Consider the following 21,601-nt stretch of genomic DNA (forward strand, 5'->3'; position numbering starts at 1 on the left):
TGAGAGAGTGTTTGAGAGAGAGTGTGTGTGAGAGCGAGTGTGAGAGAGCGTGTGAGAGAGAGTATGTGAGAGAGAGTGTGTGTGAGAGAGTGTGTGAGAGAGAGAGTGTGTGTGAGTGTGTGTGTGTGTGTGAGTGTTTGTGTGACTGTGTGTATGAGAGAGTGTTTGAGAGAGCGTGTGTGTGAGAGAGAGTGTGTGTGAGAGAGTGTGTATGAGAGAGCGTGTGAGAGTGTGTGAGAGAGAGTGTATGTGAGAGAGTGTGTGAGAGAGCGTCTGAGAGAGAGTGTGAGAGAGAGTGTGTATGAGAGAGAGTATGAGAGAGAGTGCGAGAGAGAGAGTGTGTGAGAGAGTGCGTGAGAGAGAGTGCGTGTGACAGAGTGCGTGTGCGAGAGTGCGTGTGAGAGAGAGTGCGTGTGCGAGAGTGCGTGTGAGAGAGTGCGTGTGAGAGAGAGCGTGTGTGAGAGAGAGCGTGTGTGAGAGTGAGAGAGAGAGAGAGTGTGAGAGAGAGTGTGTGTGAGAGAGAGTCCGTGTGAGAGAGTGCGTGTGAGAGAGTGTGTGAGAGAGTGTGTGTGAGAGAGAGTGTGTGAGTGTGTGTGTGTGTGAGTGTGTGTGTATGTTTGAGAGAGTGTGAGAGAGAGAGAGTGTGTGTGTGAGAGAAAGAGAGAGAGTGTGTGAGTTGTGTGTGAGTGTATGTGTGAGTGTTTGTGTGTGTCTGTGTGAGTGTGTGTATGAGAGAGTGTTTGAGAGAGTGTTTGAGAGAGAGTGTGTGTGAGAGCGAGTGTGAGAGAGCGTGTGAGAGAGAGTATGTGAGAGAGAGTGTGTGAGAGAGAGTGTGTGTGAGAGAGTGTGTGTGAGAGTGTGGGAGAGAGAGTGTGTGAGAGAGAGAGTGTGTGTGAGTGTGTATTTGTGTGACTGTGTGTATGAGAGAGTGTTTGAGAGAGTGTGTGTGTGAGAGAGAGTGTGTGTGAGAGAGTGTGTATGAGAGAGAGTGTGAGTGTGTGAGAGATTGCGTGAGAGAGTGCATGTAAGAGAGTGTGTGTGAGAGAGAGCGTGTGAGAGACAGTGAGTGAGAGAGAGTGTGTGTGAGAGAGAGTGTGTGTGAGAGAATGTGTGAGAGAGAGAGTGTGTGAGAGCGAGTGTGAGAGAGAGTGCGTGAGACAGAGTGTGTGAGAGAGTGTGTGAGAGCGAGTGTGTGAGAGCGAGTGTGAGAGAGAGTGCGTCTGAGAGAGTGCGTGTGAGAGAGTGCGTCTGAGAGAGTGCGTGTGAGAGAGAGTGCGTGAGAGAGAGTGCGTGTGAGAGAGAGTGTGTGAGAGAGAATGAGTGAGAGAGAGTGTGTGTGAGAGATTGCGTGTGAGAGAAAGTGCGTGTGAGAGAGAGTGCGTGTGAGAGTGTGTGTGAGAGAGAGCATGTGTGTGAGAGAGGGCATGTGTGAGAGAGAGCGTGTGTGAGAGAGAGTGTGTGAGAGAGAGTGTGTGTGAGAGAGCGTCTGAGAGAGAGTGCGTGTGAGTGTGTGAGAGAGAGAGTGTGTGAGAGAGAGTGTGAGAGAGAGAGAGTGTTTGAGAGATAGAGTGCGTGAGAGAGAGTGTGTGAGAGAGAGCGTGTGAGAGAGAGCGTGTGAGAGAGTGTGTATGAGAGTGTGTGAGAGAGAGCGTCTGAGAGAGAGTGTGTGAGAGAGAGTGTGTGAGAGAGAGTGTGTGTGAGAGAGAGTATGAGAGAGAGTGCGAGAGAGAGAGTGTGTGTGAGAGAGTGTGTGTGAGAGAGTGTATGAGAGAGAGCGTCTGAGAGAGAGTGTGAGAGAGAGTGTGTATGAGAGAGAGTATGAGAGAGAGTGCGAGAGAGAGAGTGTGTGAGAGAGAGTGCGTGAGAGAGAGTGCGTGTGACAGAGAGTGCGTGTGCGAGAGTGCGTGTGAGAGTGCGTGTGAGAGAGAGTGCGTGTGAGAGAGAGTGCGTGTGCGAGAGTGCGTGTGAGAGAGTGCGTGTGAGAGAGAGCGTGTGTGAGAGAGAGCGTGTGTGAGAGAGAGTGTGTGAGTGTGTGTGTGTGAGTGTGTGTGTGAGTGTTTGAGAGAGAGTGCGTGAGAGAGAGTGTGTGGGAGAGAGCGTGTGAGAGAGAGCGTGTGAGAGAGTGTGTGTGAGAGAGTGTGTGTGAGAGAGTGTGAGAGAGAGCGTCTGAGAGAGAGTGTGTGAGAGAGAGTGTGTGTGAGAGAGTGTGTGAGAGAGAGCGTCTGAGAGAGAGTGTGAGAGAGAGTGTGTGTGAGAGAGAGCATGTGAGAGAGAGCGTCTGAGAGAGAGTGGGAGAGAGAGAGTGCGTGTGAGAGAGAGTGTGAGAGAGAGAGTGTGTGTGAGAGATAGAGTGCGTGAGAAAGAGTGTGTGAGAGAGAGCGTGTGAGAGAGAGCGTGTGAGTGTGTGTGTGTGTGAATGTGTGTGTGAGTGTTTGAGAGAGTGTGAGAGAGAGAGTGTGTGTATGAGAGAGAGAGAGAGAGAGTGTGTGAGTTGTGTGTGAGTGTATGTGTGTGTGTTTGTGTGAGTGCCTGTGTGAGTGTGTGTATGAGAGAGTGTTTGAGAGAGTGTTTGAGAGAGAGTGTGCGTGAGAGCGATTGTGAGAGAGCGTGTGAGAGAGAGTATGTGAGAGAGAGTGTGTGTGAGAGAGTGTGTGTGAGAGAGAGTGTGTGAGTGAGAGTGTGTGAGAGAGAGAGTGTGTGTGAGTGTGTGTGTATGTGAGTGTTTGTGTGACTGTGTGTATGAGAGAGTGTTTGAGAGAGCGTGTGTGTGAAAGAGAGTGTGTGTGAGAGAGTGCGTGTGAGAGAGTGTGTGTGAGAGAGAGCGTGTGAGAGAGAGTGAGTGAGAGAGAGTGTGTGTGAGAGAGAGTGTGTGTGAGAGAATGTGTGTGAGAGAGAGTGTGTGAGAGCGAGTGTGTGAGAGAGAGTGTGTGTGAGAGAGTGTGTATGAGAGAGAGTGTGAGAGTGTGTGAGAGAGTGCGTGAGAGAGGGCATGTAAGAGAGTGCGTGTGAGAGAGAGCGTGTGATAGAGAGTGAGTGAGAGAGAGTGTGTCTGAGAGAGAGTGTGTGTGAGGGAGTGTGTGAGAGAGAGAGTGTGTGAGAGCGAGTGTGTGAGAGAGGGTGTGTGAGAGAGAGTGTGTGAGAGAGAGAGTGTGTGAGAGCGAGTGTGAGAGAGTGCGTGAGAGAGAGTGCTTGTTTGAGAGTGCGTGTGAGAGAGAGTGTGTGAGAGAGACTGAGTGAGAGAGAGTGTGTGTGAGAGATTGCGTGTGAGAGAAAGTGCGTGTGAGAGAGAGTGCGTGTGAGAGTGTGTGTGAGAGAGAGCATGTGTGTGAGAGAGGGCATGTGTGAGAGAGAGCGTGTGTGAGAGAGAGTGTCTGAGAGAGAGTGTGTGTGAGAGAGCGTCTGAGAGAGAGTGCGTGTGAGTGTGTGAGAGAGAGAGTGCGTATGAGAGAGAGTGTGAGAGAGAGAGTGTGTGTGAGAGATAGAGTGCGTGAGAGAGAGTGCGTGAGAGAGAGTGTGTGAGAGAGAGCGTGTGAGAGAGAGCGTGTGAGAGAGAGTGTGTGTGTGAGAGAGTGTGTGAGAGAGAGCGTCTGAGAGAGAGTGTGAGAGAGAGTGTGTATGAGAGAGAGTGTGTGAGAGAGTGCGAGAGAGAGTGTGCGAGAGAGTGTGTGTGAGAGAGAGTGTGTGAGTGTGTGTGAGTGTTTGAGAGAGTGTGAGAGAGAGAGAGTGTGTATGTGAGAGTGCGTGTGAGAGAGTGCGTGTGAGAGAGTGTGTGAGAGAGTGTGTGTGAGAGAGAGTGTGTGTGTGTGTGTGTGTGTGTTTGTGTGTGTGTGAGTGTTTGAGAGAGTGTGAGAGAGAGAGAGTGTGTGTGTGAGAGAGAGAGAGAGAGTGTGTGAATTGTGTGTGAGTGTATGTGTGAGTGTTTGTGTGAGTGTCTGTGTGAGTGTGTGTATGAGAGTGTTTGAGAGAGTGTTTGAGAGAGAGTGTGTGTGAGAGCGAGTGTGAGAGAGCGTGTGAGAGAGAGTGTGTGAGAGAGAGTGTGTGTGAGAGAGAGTGTGGGAGAGAGAGTGTGTGAGAGAGAGTGTGTGTGAGTGTGTGTGTGTGTGTGTGTGTGTTTGTGTGAGTGTGTGTATGAGAGTGTTTGAGAGAGCGTGTGTGTGAGAGAGAGTGTGTGAGAGAGAGAGTGTGTGAGAGAGAGTGAGTGAGAGAAAGTGTGTGTGAGAGCGAGTGTGTGAGAGAGGGTGTGTGAGAGAGTGTGTGAGAGAGAGTTTGTGAGAGAGAGAATGTGTGAGAGCGAGTGTGTGAGAGAGGGTGTGTGAGAGAGAGTGTGTGAGAGAGAGTTTGTGAGAGAGAGAGTGTGTGAGAGCGAATGTGAGAGAGAGTGAGTGAGAGAGAGTGCGTGTGAGAGAGTGCGTGTGAGAGAGAGTGTGTCAGAGAGAGTGTGTGAGAGAGAGAGTGTGTGAGAGCGAGTGTGTGAGAGCGAGTGCGTGTGAGAGAGTGCGTGTGAGAGATTGCGTGTGAGAGAAAGTGCGTGTGAGAGAGAGTGCGTGTGAGATAGTGTGTGTGAGAGAGCATGTGTGTGAGAGAGGGCATGTGTCAGAGAGAGCGTGTGTGAGAGAGAGTGTGTGAGAGAGAGTGTGAGAGAGAGAGTGTGTGTGAGAGAGCGTCTGAGAGAGAGTGCGTGTGAGAGAGTGTGTGAGAGAGTGCGTGTGAGAGAGAGTGTGAGAGAGAGAGTGTGTGTGAGAGAGTGCGTGAGAGAGAGTGTGTGGGAGAGAGCGTGTGAGAGAGAGCGTGTGAGAGAGTGTGTGTGAGAGAGTGTGAGAGAGAGCGTCTGTGAGAGAGTGTGTGAGAGAGAGTGTGTGTGAGAGAGTGTGAGAGAGAGCGTCTGAGAGAGAGTGTGTGAGAGAGAGTGCGTGTGAGAGAGAGTGTGAGAGAGAGAGTGTGTGTGAGAGATAGAGTGCGTGAGAGAGAGTGTGTGAGAGAGAGAGTGTGTGAGAGACAGAGTGCTTGTGTGTGTGTGTGTGTCAGAGACATGGACCATGTACAGTAGACACCTCAAGTCGCTGGAGAAATACCACCAACGATGTCTCCGCAAGATCCTGCCAATCCCCTGGGAGGACAGACGCACCAACGTTAGCGTCCTCGACCAGGCCCAACATCCCCAGCATCGAAGCACTGACCACACTCGACCAGCTCCGCTGGGCATGGCCACATTGTCCGCATGCCCCCAGACACGAGACTCCCCAAAGCAAGCGCTCTACTCGGAACTCCTTCACGGCAAACGAGCCAAAGGTGGGCAGAGGAAACGTTACAAGGGACACCCCTCAAAGCCTCCCTGATAAAGTGCAACATCCCCACCGACACCTGGGAGTCCCTGGGCCCAAAGACCAATCCGCCCGGAGTGGAGGAAGTGCATCCGGGAGGGCGCTGAGCACCTCGAGTCTCGTCGCCGAGAGCGTGCAGAGACCAAGCGCAGGCAGCGGAAGGAGCGTGCGGCAAACCAGTCCCACCCTCCCCTTCCCTCAACGTCTGTCTGTCCCACCCTCCCCTTCCCTCAACGTCTATCTATCCCACCCTCCCCTTCCCTCAACGTCTGTCTGTCCCACCTGTGACAGGGACTGTGGTTCCCGTATTGGACTGTTCAGTCACCTAAGGACTCATGTTAAGAGTGGAAGCAAGTCTTCCTCGATTCCGAGGGGCTGCCTATGATGATGATGATGTCTGTGTAGAGGGGTGGGGGGAGGGAGGTTAGATCCTCACACTGGGTGTGAGATCTGACTAACTCAGCACAGGCCGGCCATGGACTGTGGGCCTTTCATAGAATCATAGAAAGATTGAAGAAGACCATTCCGGCCCCTTGTGTCCGTGCCGGCCGACCAAGAGCTACCCAGCCTGATCCCACTTTCCAGCTCTGGGTCCGTAGCCCTGTAGGTTAGGGCACTTCAAGTGTACACCCAAGTACTTGTTAAATGTGGTGAGTGTTTCTGCCTCGGAGTCAGAAGGTTGTGGGTTCAAGTCCCACTCCAGGGACTTGAGCACATACATCTCGGCTGACACTCCTAGTGCAGTACTGAGGGAGCGCCGCACTGTGGGAGGGGCAGTACTGAGGGAGTGCCGCACTGTCGGAGGGGCAGTACTGAGGGAGTGCCGCACTGTGGGAGGGGCAGTACTGAGGGAGTGCCGCACTGTGGGAGGGGCAGTACTGAGGGAGTGCCGCACTGTGGGAGGGGCAGTACTGAGGGAGCGCCGCACTGTGGGAGGGGCAGTACTGAGGGAGTGCCTCACTGTCGGAGGGGCAGTACTGAGGGAGCGCCGCACTGTCGGAGGGGCAGTACTGAGGGAGCGCCGCACTGTCGGAGGGGCAGTACTGAGGGAGTGCCGCACTGTCGGAGGGGCAGTACTGAGGGAGTGCCGCACTGTCGGAGGGGCAGTACTGAGGGAGTGCCACACTGTCTCCGGACTTTGAGGCATCTGGTGGTCATAAATCCAAGTCTTTCTTTCTATCTCTCTCTAACTCGGCCCCTCATCATTTTATACACCTCAATCAGGTCTCCCCTCAGCCTCCTCTGTTCCAAGGAAAACAACCCCAGCCTATCCAATCTTACCTCGTCGCTAAAATTCTCCAGTCCCGGCAACATCCTGGTAAATCTCCTCTGCACCCTCTCCAGTGCAATCACATCCTTCCTGTAATGTGGTGACCAGAACTGCACGCAGTACTCCAGCTGTGGTCTAACCAGTGTTGTGTACAGTTCAAGCATAACCTCCCCGCTCTTGTATTCTATGCCTCGGCCAATAAAGGCAAGTATTCCGTTTGCCTTCTTAACCACCTTATCCCCCTGGCCTGCTACCTTCAGGGATCTGTGGACCTGCACTCCAAGGTCCCTCTGTTCCTCTACACTTCTCAGTGTACGACCATTTAATGTCTATTCCCTTGCCTTGTTAGACCTCCCCAAATGCATGACCTCACACCTCTCTGGATTAAACTCCATTTGCCATTGCTCTGCCCACCTGACCAGGTCATCGATATCTTCCTGTAGTCCGTAGCTTTCTTCATCATTATCAACCACACGGCCGATCATTGTATCATCTGTAAACTTCTTAATCATACCCCCTACATTCCAGTCTAGATCATTGATGTATACCACAAAAAGCCAGGGACCCAGCACTGAGCCCTGAGGAACCCCACTGGAAACATCCTTCCAGTCACACAAACACCCATCGACCATTCCCCTTTGCTTCCCGCCTCCGAGCCCATTTTGGATCCAACTTGCCACTTTGCCCTGGATCCCATGGGATTTAACCTTCGTGTCCAGTCTGCCATGTGGGACCTTATCGAAAGCTTTGCTAAAATCCATATACACTACATCGTACGCACTGCTCCCATTGACTCATTGGAGTTCAGAAGAATGAGAGGTGATCTTATCGAAACGTATCAGATTATGAGGGGGGTTGACAAGGTGGATGCAGAGAGGATGTTTCCACTGATGGGGGAGACTAGAACTAGGGGGCATGGTCTTAGAATAAGGGGCCGCCCATTTAAAACTGAGATGAGGAGGAATTTCTTCTCTCAGAGGGTTGTAAATCTGTGGAATTCTCTGCCTCAGAGAGCTGTGGAGGCCGGGACATTGAATATATTTAAGGCGGAGGTGGACAGATTTTTGAGCGATAAGGGGATAAGGGGGCGGGCAGGGAAGTGGAGCTGAGTCCATGATCGGATCAGCCATGATCGTATTAAATGGTGGAGCAGACTCGAGGGGCTGTATGGCCTACTCCTGCTCATATTTCATATGTTCTTATCAAAAGCCTGCCTAAATTCATATCCAAATCCTGCTCTGTGCGAGTGTGTGTGGGAGAGGGGAGGGAGGGGTAGTATCTCACTAGGCCGAGAATCGAGCCTGGGTCTTTCCTGCTCTGTGTGTGTGCGTGTGTGTGGGAGAGGGGAGGGAGGGGTAGTACCTCACTCGGCCGAGAATCGAGCCTGGGTCTTTCCTGCTCTGTGTATGTGCGTGTGTGTTGAGGCGGTCCCCAGTACCTCACTAGGCCGAGAATCGAGCCTGGGTCTTTCCTGCTCTGTGTATGTGCGTGTGGTGTTGAGGCGGTCCCCAGTACCTCACTAGGCCGAGAATCGAGCCTGGGTCTTTCCTGCTCTGTGTGTGTGTGTGTGTGTTGAGCGGCGCCCAGTACCACACTAGGCCAGCAATCGAGCCTGGGTCTTTCCTGCTCTGTGTGTGTGTGTGTGCGTGTGTTGAGCGGGGCCCAGTACCACACTAGGCCAGGAATCGAGCCTGGGTCTTTCCTGCTCTGTGTGTGTGTGTGTGTGTGTTGAGGCGGTCCCCAGTACCTCACTAGGCCGGGAATCGAGCCTGGGTCTTTCCTGCTCTGTGTGTGTGTGTGTGTGTGAGTGTTGAGGCGGGGCCTAGTACCACACTAGGCCGGGAATCGAGCCTGGATCTTTCCTGATCTGTGTGTGTGTGTGTGTGTGAGTGTTGAGCGGGGCCCAGTACCACACTAGGCCGGGAATCGAGCCTGGGTCTTTCCTGCTCTGTGTGTATGTGTATGTGTGAGTGTTGAGGCGGGGGCCAGTACCACACTAGGCCGGGAATCGAGCCTGGGTCTTTCCTGCTCTGTGTGTGTGTGTGTGTGTGTGTGTGTGTTGAGCGGGGCCCAGTACCACACTAGGCCGGGAATCGAGCCTGGGTCTTTCCTGCTCTGTGTGTGTGTGTGTGTGTGTGTGTTGAGGCGAGGCCCAGTACCACACTAGGCCGGGAATCGAGCCTGGGTCTTTCCTGCTCTGTGTGTGTGTGTGTGTGAGCGTTGATGCGGGTCCCAGTACCACACTAGGCCGGGAATCGAGCCTGGGTCTTTCCTGCTCTGTGTGTGTGTGAGTGTTGATGCGAGGCCCAGTACCTCACTAGGCCGGGAATCGAGCCTGGGTCTTTCCTGCTCTGTGTGTGTGTGTGTGTGTGTGTGTGTGTGTGTTGAGGCGGGGCCCAGTACCACACTAGGCCGGGAATCGAGCCTGGGTCTTTCCTGCTCTGTGTGTGTGTGCGTGTGTGTGTTGAGGCGGGGCCCAGTACCTCACTAGGCTGGGAATCGAGCCTGGGTCTTTCCTGCTCTGTGTGTATGTGTGTGTGTGTTGTGTGTGTGTTGAGGCGGGGCCCAGTACCACACTAGGCCGGGAATCGAGCCTGGGTCTTTCCTGCTCTGTGTGTATGTGTGTGTGTGTGTGTGTTGAGGCGGGGCCCAGTACCACACTAGGCCGGGAATCGAGCCTGGGTCTTTCCTGCTCTGTGTGTGTGTGTGTGTTGAGGCGGGGCCCAGTACCACACTAGGCCGGGAATCGAGCCTGGGTCTTTCCTGCTCTGTATGTGTGTGTGTGTGTGTGTGTGTTGAGGCGGGGCCCAGTACCACACTAGGCCGGGAATCGAGCCTGGGTCTTTCCTGCTCTGCGTGTGTGTGTGTGTGTGTGTTGAGGCGAGGCCCAGTACCTCACTAGGCCGGGAATCGAGCCTGGGTCTTTCCTGCTCTGCGTGTGTGTGTGTGTGTGTTGAGGCGAGGCCCAGTACCACACTAGGCCGGGAATCGAGCCTGGGTCTTTCCTGCTCTGCGTGTGTGTGTGTGTGTGTTGAGGCGGGTCCCAGTACCACACTAGGCCGGGAATCGAGCCTGGGTCTTTCCTGCTCTGTATGTGTGTGTGTGTGTGTTGAGGCGAGGCCCAGTACCACACTAGGCCGGGAATCGAGCCTGGGTCTTTCCTGCTCTGTATGTGTGTGTTGTGTGTGTGTTGAGCGGGGCCCAGTACCACACTAGGCCGGGAATCGAGCCTGGGTCTTTCCTGCTCTGTATGTGTGTGTTGTGTGTGTGTTGAGCGGGGCCCAGTAACACACTAGGCCGGGAATCGAGCCTGGGTCTTTCCTGCTCTGTATGTGTGTGTGTGTGTGTGTTGAGGCGGGGCCCAGTACCACACTAGGCCGGGAATCGAGCCTGGGTCTTTCCTGCTCTGTGTGTATGTGTGTGTGTGTGTGTTGAGGCGAGGCCCAGTACCACACTAGGCCGGGAATCGAGCCTGGAGCCCCGGACGCCTGGTCTGTCGGGTGAAGGTGCGTGTTCCCGCTCTGTCCCACTCACCTCTCTGCTCAGCAGCACCAGCATCGCTCGCTCGTTCAGGGCCAGGTTCTCGGCCTGCTTCAACCTCAGACGCTTCTTGTCCAAGCACTTCATGGTGTAACTGTGGGGGAGGGGGGCGGCAGGTAGACGGGGTTCAGCCGCCGGTCGTTTACACACCCGCCCCGACCGATGCAGTCGCGCAGTTCCATCGCTCGCCGCTCACGCAGCCTGCGTCACGTGGCTGGTGTCACACAACGGGACCGTCACACAGGGAAGGGTCAAGGGTCAGAGGGGGCCAAGGGTCAGGGAGGAGAAAGGTCAGGGGGGGCGAGGGGCCGGAGGGGCTAAGGGTCAGAGAAGGTGATGGTTTAGCGGGGCCAAGGGTTGAGGGGGGCCAAGGGTCAGAGGAGGTGTAGGTTTAGAGAGGCCAAGGGTCAGGGGGGCCGAAGGGTCGGGGGGGCGAAGGGTCAAGGGGGGGCCAAGGTCAGAGGGGGTGAGGGTGCGATGGACAGAGAGGGGCAAGGGTCAGAGGGGGCAAGGGTCAGAGGAGGCAAGGGTCAGAGGTGGCAAGGGTCAGAGGGGGCAAGGGTCAGAGGGTGCGAAAGGACAGAGGGGGCGAGTGTCAGACTAGGGGTCATAAATGCAACACGACCCTGCTCCCTGAGCTGATACGTTACATTTTTCCTGTGTCCACTTTCTCACACTTGTACGTCTCGCCAAAAGGCATTCGTCCATTCAGGGCTTCGATCCTAAAGTTGGCCATCACGGGCTGAAAAGAGAGAGAGAGAGAGAGAGAGTGGGAGACAGAGACACAGAGAGAGTGAGAGTGAGAGAGAGGGCGAGAGAGCGAGAGAGAGAGTGAGAGAAAGAAAGACAGAGAGAGTGAGTGAGAGAGAGAGCGAGAGAGCGAGAGACCGAGAGAGAGAGAGAGAGAGAGAGAGTGAGAGACAAAGACACAGAGCGAGAGACAGTGAGAAACAGTGAGCGAGTGAGAGAGAGTAAGAGAGAGAGAGACAGAGAGAGAGAGAGGGAGAGAGAGGGAGCGAGAGAGAGAGATGGAGGGAGAGAGAGAGAGAGAGAGGGAGGGAGGGAGGGAGAGAGAGAGAGAGGGGGAGGGAGAGGGAGAGACAGAGAGAGAGACAGAGAAAGGGAGGGAGGGAGAGAGAGAGAGAGAGAGAGAGAGAACATTCACGATAAAAGGGGTGTTTCTTCAGACCTGGGCTCACAAACTGAAATCACGATTAAAGGGACATTTACTGGGTTTGGTAACTTACGTGAATGTTAAGCTGCAGATTTTTCCACTGACAGAATCTGGTGAACATCTTACTGTAGGAGACAGCAGAGTTAAACAAAGTTCACTAAACAGACTGACCCTCACCCACAGGGACCGAGAGGCTGCCGTCTCCCTCAGTAACCCACTGACCCTCACCCACAGGGACCGAGAGGCTCCCGTCTCCCTCAGTAACCCACTGACCCTCACCCACAGGGACCGAGAGGCTCCCGTCTCCCTCAGTAACCCACTGACCCTCACCCACAGGGACCGAGGGGCTCCCGTCTCCCTCAGTAACCCACTGACCCTCACCCACAGGGACCGAGGGGCTCCCGTCTCCCTCAGTAACCCATTGACCCTCACCCACAGGGACCGAGAGGCTCCCGTCTCCCTTAGTAACCCACTGACCCTCACCCACAGGGACCGAGAGGCTCCCGTCTCCCTCAGTAACCCACTGACCCTCAGCCACAGGGACCGAGAGGCTCCCGTCTCCCTCAGTAACCCGCTGACCCTCACCCACAGGGACCGAGAGGCTCCCGTCTCCCTCAGTAACCCACTGACCCTCACCCACAGGGACCGAGAGGCTCCCGTCTCCCTCAGTGACCCACTGACCCTCACCCACAGGGACCGAGAGGCTCCCGTCTCCCTCAGTAACCCACTGGCCCTCACCCACAGGGACCGAGAGGCTCCCGTCTCCCTCAGTAACCCACTGACCCTCACCCACAGGGACCGAGAGGCTCCCGTTTCCCTCAGTAACTCACTGATCCTCACCCACAGGAACCGAGAGGCTCCCGTCTCCCTCAGTAACCCACTGACCCTCACCCACAGGGACCGAGAGTCGCCCGTCTCCCTCAGTAACTCACTGACCCTCACCCACAGGGACCGAGGGGCTCCCGTCTCCCTCAGTAATCACCTGACCCTCACCCACAGGGACCGAGAGGCTCCCGTCTCCCTCAGTAACCCACTGACCCTCACCCACAGGGACTGAGGGGCTCCCGTCTCCCTCAGTAACCCACTGACCCTCACCCACAGGGACTGAGGGGCTCCCGTCTCCCTCAGTAACCCACTGACCCTCACCCACAGGGACCGAGAGGCTCCCGTCTCCCTCAGTAACCCATTGACCCTCACCCACAGGGACCGAGAGGCTCCCGTCTCCCTCAGTAACCCACTGACCCTCACCCACAGGGACCGAGAGGCTCCCGTCTCCCTCAGTAACCCACTGACCCTCACCCACAGGGACCGAGAGGCTCCCGTCTCGCTCAGTAACCCACTGACCCTCACCCACAGGGACCGAGAGACTCCCGTCTCGCTCAGTAACCCACTGACCCTCACCCACAGGGACCGAGAGGCTCCCGTCTCGCTCAGTAACCCACTGATCCTCACCCACAGGGACCGAGGGGCTCCCGTCTCCCTCAGTAACCCACTGACCCTCACCCACAGGGACCGAGAGACTCCCGTCTCGCTCAGTAACCCACTGACCCTCACCCACAGGGACCGAGAGGCTCCCGTCTCCCTCAGTAACCCACTAGCCCTCACCCACAGGGACCGAGAGGCTCCTCTCTACCTTAGTAACCCACTGACCCTCACCCACAGGGACTGAGAGGCTCCCGTCTCCCTCAGTAACCCACCGACCCTCACCCACAGGGACCGAGAGGCTCCTGTCTCCCTCAGTAACCCACTGACCCTCACCCACAGGGACTGAGGGGCTCCCGTCTCGCTCAGTAACCCACTGACCCTCACCCACAGGGACCGAGAGGCTCCTGTCTCCCTCAGTAACTCACTGATCCTCACCCACAGGGACCGAGAGGCTCCCGTCTCCCTCAGTAACCCACTGACCCTCACCCACAGGGACCGAGAGGCTCCCGTCTCCCTCAGTAACCCACTGACCCTCACCCACAGGGACCGAGAGGCTCCCGTCTCCCTCAGTAACTCACTGACCCTCACCCACAGGGATCGAGGGGCTCCCATCTCCCTCAGTAACTCACTGACCCGCACCCACAGGGAACGAGAGGCTCCCGTCTCCCTCAGTAACCCACTGACCCTCACCCACAGGGACCGAGAGGCTGCCGTCTCCCTCAGTAACCCACTGACCCTCACCCACAGGGACCGAGAGGCTCCTGTCTCCCTCAGTAACACACTGACCCTCACCCACAGGGACCGAGAGGCACCCGTCTCCCTCAGTAACTCACTGACCCTCACCCACAGGGACCGAGAGGCTCCCGTCTCCCTCAGTAACTCACTGACCCTCACCCACAGGGACCGAGAGGCTCCCGTCTCCCTCAGTAACTCACTGACCCTCACCCACAGGGACCGAGAGGCTCCCGTCTCCCTCAGTAACTCACTGACCCTCACCCACAGATACCGAGAGGCTCCCGTCTCCCTCAGTAACCCACTGACCCTCACCCACAGGGACCGAGGGGCTCCCGTCTCCCTCAGTAACTCACTGACCCTCAACCACAGGGACCGAGAGGCTCCCGTCTCCCTCAGTAACCCACTGACCCTCACCCACAGGGTCTGAGAGGCTCCCGTCTCCCTCAGTAACCCACTGAACCTCACCCACAAGGACCGAGAGTCTCCCGTCTCCCTCAGTAACTCACTGACCCTCACCCACAGGGACCGAGAGGCTCCCGTCTCCCTCAGTAACTCACTGACCCTCACCCACAGAGACCGAGAGGCTCCTGGTTCCCTCAGTAACTCACTGACCCTCACCCACAGGGACCGAGAGGCTCCCGTCTCCCTCAGTAACCAACTGACCCTCACTCACAGGGACCGAGAGACTCCCGTCTCCCTCAGTAACTCACTAACCCTCACCCACAGGGACCGAGAGGCTCCCGTCTCCCTCAGTAACCCACTGACCCTCACCCACAGGGACCGAGAGGCTCCCGTCTCCCTCAGTAACCCACTGATCCTCACCCACAGGGACCGTGAGGCTCCCGTCTCCCTCAGTAACCCACTGACCCTCACCCACAGGGACCAAGAGGCTCCCGTCTCCCTCAGTAACCCACTGACCCTCACCCACAGGGACCGAGAGGCTCCCGTCTCCCTCAGTAACCCACTGACCATCACCCACAGGGACCGAGAGGCTCCCGTCTCCCTCAGTAACCCACTGACCATCACCCACAGGGACCGAGAGGCTCCCGTCTCCCTCAGTAACCCACTGACCCTCACCCACAGGGACCGAGGGGCTCCCGTCTCCCTCAGTAACCCACTGACCATCACCCACAGGGACCGAGAGGCTCCCGTCTCCCTCAGTAACTCACTGATCCTCACCCACAGGGACCGAGAGGCTCCCGTCTCCCTCAGTAACCCACTGACCCTCACCCACAGGGACCGAGGGGCTGCCGTCTCCCTCAGTAACCCACTGACCCTCACCCACAGGGACCGAGAGTCGCCCGTCTCCCTCAGTAACTCACTGACCCTCACCCACAGGGACCGAGGGGCTCCCGTCTCCCTCAGTTACCCACTGACCCTCACCCACAGGGACCGAGAGGCTCCCGACTCCCTCAGTAACCCACTGACCCTCACCCACAGGGACCGAGAGGCTCCCGTCTCCCTCAGTAACCCACTGACCCTCACCCACAGGGACCGAGAGGCTCCCGTCTCGCTCAGTAACCCACTGACCCTCACCCACAGGGACCGAGAGGCTCCCGTCTCCCTCAGTAACCCACTGACCCTCACCCACAGGGACTGAGGGGCTCCCGTCTCGCTCAGTAACCCACTGACCCTCACCCACAGGGACCGAGAGGCTCCCGTCTCCCTCAGTAACCCACTGACCCTCACCCACAGGGACTGAGGGGCTCCCGTCTCGCTCAGTAACCCACTGACCCTCACCCACAGGGACCGAGAGGCTCCTGTCTCCCTCAGTAACTCACTGATCCTCACCCACAGGGACCGAGAGGCTCCCGTCTCCCTCAGTAACCCACTGACCCTCACCCACAGGGACCGAGAGGCTCCCGTCTCCCTCAGTAACCCACTGACCCTCACCCACAGGGACCGAGAGGCTCCCGTCTCCCTCAGTAACTCACTGACCCGCACCCACAGGGACCGAGAGGCTCCCGTCTCCCTCAGTAACCCACTGACCCTCACCCACAGGGACCGAGAGGCTCCCGTCTCCCTCAGTAACCCACTGACCCTCACCCACAGGGACCGAGAGGCTCCCGTCTCCCTCAGTAACCCACTGACCCTCACCCACAGGGACCGAGAGGCTCCTGTCTCCCTCAGTAACACACTGACCCTCACCCACAGGGACCGAGAGGCACCCGTCTCCCTCAGTAACTCACTGACCCTCACCCACAGGGACGGAGAGGCTCCCGTCTCGCTCAGTAACTCACTGACCCTCACCCACAGGGACCGAGAGGCTCCCGTCTCCCTCAGTAACTCACTGACCCTCACCCACAGGGACCGAGAGGCTCCCGTCTCCCTCAGTAACTCACTGACCCTCACCCACAGGGACCGAGAGGCTCCTGGTTCCCTCAGTAACTCACTGACCCTCACCCACAGGGACCGAGAGGCTCCCGTCTCCCTCAGTAACCAACTGACCCTCACCCACAGGGACCGAGAGGCTCCCGTCTCCCTCAGTAACCCACTGACCCTCGCCCACAGGGACCGAGAGGCTCCCGTCTCCCTCAGTAACTCACTGACCCTCACCCACAGATACCGAGAGGCTCCCGTCTCCCTCAGTAACCCACTGACCCTCACCCACAGGGACCGAGGGGCTCCCGTCTCCCTCAGTAACTCACTGACCCTCAACCACAGGGACCGAGAGGCTCCCGTCTCCCTCAGTAACCCACTGACCCTCACCCACAGGGTCTGAGAGGCTCCCGTCTCCCTCAGTAACCCACTGAACCTCACCCACAAGGACCGAGAGTCTCCCGTCTCCCTCAGTAACTCACTGACCCTCACCCACAGGGACCGAGAGGCTCCCGTCTCCCTCAGTAACTCACTGACCCTCACCCACAGAGACCGAGAGGCTCCTGGTTCCCTCAGTAACTCACTGACCCTCACCCACAGGGACCGAGAGGCTCCCGTCTCCCTCAGTAACCAACTGACCCTCACTCACAGGGACCGAGAGACTCCCGTCTCCCTCAGTAACTCACTAACCCTCACCCACAGGGACCGAGAGGCTCCCGTCTCCCTCAGTAACCCACTGACCCTCACCCACAGGGACCGAGAGGCTCCCGTCTCCCTCAGTAACCCACTGATCCTCACCCACAGGGACCGAGAGGCTCCCGTCTCCCTCAGTAACTCACTGACCCTCACCCACAGAGACCGAGAGGCTCCTGGTTCCCTCAGTAACTCACTGACCCTCACCCACAGGGACCGAGAGGCTCCCGTCTCCCTCAGTAACCAACTGACCCTCACTCAAAGGGACCGAGAGACTCCCGTCTCCCTCAGTAACTCACTAACCCTCACCCACAGGGACCGAGAGGCTCCCGTCTCCCTCAGTAACCCACTGACCCTCACCCACAGGGACCGAGAGGCTCCCGTCTCCCTCAGTAACCCACTGATCCTCACCCACAGGGACCGAGAGGCTCCCGTCTCCCTCAGTAACCCACTGACCCTCACCCACAGGGACCGAGAGGCTCCCGTCTCCCTCAGTAACCCACTGACCCTCACCCACAGGGACCGAGAGGCTCCCGTCTCCCTCAGTAACCCACTGACCATCACCCACAGGGACCGAGAGGCTCCCGTCTCCCTCAGTAACCCACTGACCATCACCCACAGGGACCGAGAGGCTCCCGTCTCCCTCAGTAACCCACTGACCCTCACCCACAGGGACCGAGGGGCTCCCGTCTCCCTCAGTAACCCACTGACCATCACCCACAGGGACCGAGAGGCTCCCGTCTCCCTCAGTAACTCACTGATCCTCACCCACAGGGACCGAGAGGCTCCCGTCTCCCTCAGTAACCCACTGACCCTCACCCACAGGGACCGAGGGGCTGCCGTCTCCCTCAGTAACCCACTGACCCTCACCCACAGGGACCGAGAGTCGCCCGTCTCCCTCAGTAACTCACTGACCCTCACCCACAGGGACCGAGGGGCTCCCGTCTCCCTCAGTTACCCACTGACCCTCACCCACAGGGACCGAGAGGCTCCCGTCTCCCTCAGTAACCCACTGACCCTCACCCACAGGGACCGAGAGGCTCCCGTCTCCCTCAGTAACCCACTGACCCTCACCCACAGGGACCGAGAGGCTCCCGTCTCGCTCAGTAACCCACTGACCCTCACCCACAGGGACCGAGAGGCTCCCGTCTCCCTCAGTAACCCACTGACCCTCACCCACAGGGACTGAGGGGCTCCCGTCTCGCTCAGTAACCCACTGACCCTCACCCACAGGGACCGAGAGGCTCCCGTCTCCCTCAGTAACCCACTGACCCTCACCCACAGGGACCGGGAGGCTCCCGTCTCCCTCAGTAACCCACTGACCCTCACCCACAGGGACCGAGAGGCTCCCGTCTCGCTCAGTAACCCACTGACCCTCACCCACAGGGACCGAGAGGCTCCCGTCTCGCTCAGTAACCCACTGACCCTCACCCACAGGGACCGAGAGGCTCCCGTCTCCCTCAGTAACTCACTGACCCTCACCCACAGGGACCGAGAGGCTCCTGTCTCCCTCAGTTACCCACTGACCCTCACCCACAGGGACCGAGAGGCTCCTCTCTACCTTAGTAACCCACTGACCCTCACCCACAGGGACCGAGAGGCTCCCGTCTCCCTCAGTAACCCACTGACCCTCACCCACAGGGACCGAGAGTCTCCCGTCTCCCTGAGTAACCCACAGACCCTCACCCACAGGGACCGAGAGGCTCCCGTCTCCCTCAGTAACCCACTGACCCTCACCCACAGGGACCGAGAGGCTCCCGTCTCCCTCAGTAACCCACTGACCCTCACCCACAGGGACCGAGAGGCTCCCGTCTCCCTCAGTAACCCACTGACACTCAGCCACAGGGATCGAGAGGCTCCCGTCTCCCTCAGTAACCCACTGACCCTCACCCACAGGGACCGAGAGGCTCCCGTCTCCCTCAGTAACTCACTGACCCTCACCCACAGGGACCGAGGGGCTCCCGTCTCCCTCAGTAACCCACTTACCCTCACCCACAGGGACCGAGAGGCTCCCGTCTCCCTCAGTAACTCACTGACCCTCACCCACAGGGGCCGAGGGGCTCCCGTCTCCCTCAGTAACCCACTGACCCTCACCCACAGGGACCGAGAGGCTCCCGTCTCCCTCAGTAACCCACTGACCCTCACCCACAGGGACCGAGAGGCTCCCGTCTCCCTCAGTAACCCACTGACCCTCACCCACAGGGACCGAGGAGCTCACCTGTTGAGGAACTGGGAGAGGATCGTGTCCGACAGACTGCGCAGGATGAGCTCGACCATGGCCTGTGGGTGAGGATCGGGAGAGAGACAAATCAGTCCGACTTACCGGAGCGGGGGGGGAGGCATTATTGGTTGGGCCGCGTTGCCCCGGTGATTGAGCGAGTCGGAGCAGGGGGATGGAATCTGTGAGGGGGAGATGAGGGAGTGGCGGGGGAGACAGTGGGAGGGGTGGGGAGAGAGGGGCGAGACAGGGGCAGGGGCGAGGAGACAGGGGGAGAGGCGGGGAGACAGGGGGAGACGGGGGAGGGGGAGGGAGACAGGGGGAGGGGCGGGAAGACTGGGGGAGACAGAGGGAGGGGCAGGGAGACAGGGGGAGGGAGTGCACACAGACCTGGAAAAGATCGGGTGGATACTGATTCCGGTTGAAGAAAGACTGGATGGCGACGATCGAACTTTGAGCAAAGGCCTGCAAAATGAAACAGAAATATAGTCAGTGACACGGGGAGAGAGAGACGGGGAGAGAGGCACGGGGAGAGACACGGGGAGAGACACGGGGGGAGTGACATGGGGGGAGAGACACTGGGGGGGTGACATGGGGAGAGAGACACGGGGGGAGAGACACGGGGAGAGAGACACGGGGAGAGAGAGATGGGGAGAGAGAGACGGGGAGAGAGAGAGACGGGGAGAGAGACACGGGGGGAGAGACATGGGGGGAGTGACATGGGGAGAGAGACACGGGGGGAGAGACATGGGGAGAGAGACACGGGGAGAGAGAGACGGAGAGAGAGAGACGGGGAGAGAGAGACGGGGAGAGAGACACGGGGGGAGAGACACGGGGGGAGTGACATGGGGAGAGAGACACGGGGGGAGAGACATGGCGGGGAGTGACACGGGGAGAGAGACACGGGGAGAGAGACATGGGGAGAGACACGGGGGGAAAGACACGGGGAGAGAGACACGGAGAGAGAGACACGGGTAGAGAGACACGGGGAGAGAGAGACGGGGAGAGAGACACGGAGTGAGAGACATGGAGAGAGAGACACGGGGAGAGAGACACGGGGAGAGAGACATGGGGAGAGAGAGACGGGGAGAGAGACACAGGGAGAGAGACACGGGGAGAGAGACACGGGGAGAGAGACACGGGGAGAGAGACACGGAGGGAGAGACACGGGGAGAGAGACACGGGGAGAGAGAGAGGTAGCGATGAAGACCTTTACCTGTGAGCACCTGACCAATCTCCGCAGGATAAACTCCCGGTAGATTTCCAGCGCTCGAGTTGCCCGCATCTCCTCACAGCCCAAATCCTGATAGGCTCGGATCTGTAACCACAAACACCAGGCAGCCAATCACGTAGCGTGCGGGGGTGGCGGAGGGCACAGGGCAAGATGCTCACCTTTCACCCTCACAATCACAGGGGTCATGGGTCGGTGACCCCAGTCCAGAACCTCGATCGGCACAATTCCAGGCCGGCATTCCAAGCTCGGCCAGTACTGAGGGAGCCCCGCACTGTCGGAGGGGCAGTACTGAGGGAGCACCGCACTGTCGGAGGGGCAGTACTGAGGGAGCCCCGCACTGTCGGAGGGGCAGTACTGAGGGAGTGCCGCACTGTCGGAGGGGCGGTACTGAGGGAGCCCCGCACTGTCGGAGGGGCAGTACTGAGGGAGCCCCGCACTGTCGGAGGGGCAGTACTGATCGGAGGGGCAGTACTGAGGGAGTGCCGCACTGTCGGAGGGGCAGTACTGAGGGAGTGCCGCACTGTCGGAGGGGCAGTACTGAGGGAGTGCCGCACTGTCGGAGGGGCAGTACTGAGGGAGTGCCGCACTGTCGGAGGGGCAGTACTGAGGGAGTGCCGCACTGTCGGAGGGGCAGTACTGAGGGAGTGCCGCACTGTCGGAGGGGCAGTACTGAGGGAGCCCCGCACTGTCGGAGGGGCAGTACTGAGGGAGTGCCGCACTGTCGGAGGGGGCCGTCTTTTGGATGATTTATTAATCTGTGCTCTCTTGTGTGGATGTAAAAGTTCGAAGAGACCGGATGGGGGGGGTGGTAAGTGGGAGTTCTCCCCGGTGTCCTGGGGCCAATATTTATCCCTGAACCAGTATCACTAAAACAGATTCTCTGGGTCATTATCACATTGCTGTGAGTGGGATCTTGCTGTGCCGCGTTTCCCACAATACAACAGTGACTACACTCCAGAAGTACATCATCGGCTGTAAAGTGCTTTGAGAGGTCCGGCGATCGGGAAAGGCACTGGAGAAATGGGAGATCCTTCTGTTGTTCTTTATCTCTCTGTTTCTTTCTTGCTCTCTCTTATTTTTCTTTCTTTGTCTCTTTCCTTCCATCTTTCTTTCCTCCATTCCTTCTTTCTCCTTCTTTCTCTCTCCCTCTCTTTTTCTTCCCCCTCTTTCTCTCCATTTCTCTTTCTCCCTCTCCCTCTCTCCCTCCATCTCTCACTCTCTCCCTCTCCCCCTCCCTCTCTCTCTCTCCCTCCCTCTTTCTCTCTCTCTCTTTCTCTTTCTCTCTCCCTATTCCTCTCTCCCTCTCTTTCTTTCTTTCTTTCCCTCTTTTCTCTCTCACTTTCTCTCCTTCTCCTCTCTCTTTTCACTTCTCTCTCCCTCTCCTCTCTATCCCTCTCTATTTCGCTCTCTCTCTTGCCGAAGGAATGGAGTATAAAAGCAGGGAAGTCTTGCTACAGTTATACAGGGTATTGGTGAGGCCACACCTGGAGTACTGCGTGCAGTTTTGGTTTCCATATTTACGAAAGGATATACTTGCTTTGGAGGCAGTTCAGAGAAGGTTCACTCGGTTGATTCCGGAGATGAGGGGGTTGACTTATGAGGAAAGGTTGAGGAGGTTGGCCTCCACTCATTGGAATTCGGAAGAATGAGAGGTGATCTTTTTGAAACGTAT

The 21,601-nt window shown here is 57.7% G+C and overlaps 1 protein-coding gene across 1 annotated transcript in view; it reads right to left on the reverse strand.

The window, feature by feature from the left end:
* LOC139257290 (beta-adrenergic receptor kinase 1-like) overlaps nucleotides 1-20,013 on the reverse strand; it is a gene marked incomplete at both ends in the record, with an annotated part of 167,815 nt that extends 147,802 nt beyond the window's left edge. Inside the window, 6 exons of the mRNA XM_070874426.1 lie at nucleotides 10,126-10,225; nucleotides 10,782-10,873; nucleotides 11,379-11,430; nucleotides 18,696-18,757; nucleotides 19,086-19,160; nucleotides 19,912-20,013. Of these exons, the coding sequence (XP_070730527.1) occupies nucleotides 10,126-10,225; nucleotides 10,782-10,873; nucleotides 11,379-11,430; nucleotides 18,696-18,757; nucleotides 19,086-19,160; nucleotides 19,912-20,013 (483 nt within the window). The remainder of the gene's footprint in view (nucleotides 1-10,125; nucleotides 10,226-10,781; nucleotides 10,874-11,378; nucleotides 11,431-18,695; nucleotides 18,758-19,085; nucleotides 19,161-19,911) is intronic.
* Between the last annotated feature and the right edge of the window lie 1,588 nt (nucleotides 20,014-21,601).

The sequence above is a fragment of the Pristiophorus japonicus genome, unplaced genomic scaffold (assembly GCF_044704955.1).
Source record: "Pristiophorus japonicus isolate sPriJap1 unplaced genomic scaffold, sPriJap1.hap1 HAP1_SCAFFOLD_819, whole genome shotgun sequence".
NCBI lineage: Eukaryota > Metazoa > Chordata > Chondrichthyes > Pristiophoridae > Pristiophorus > Pristiophorus japonicus.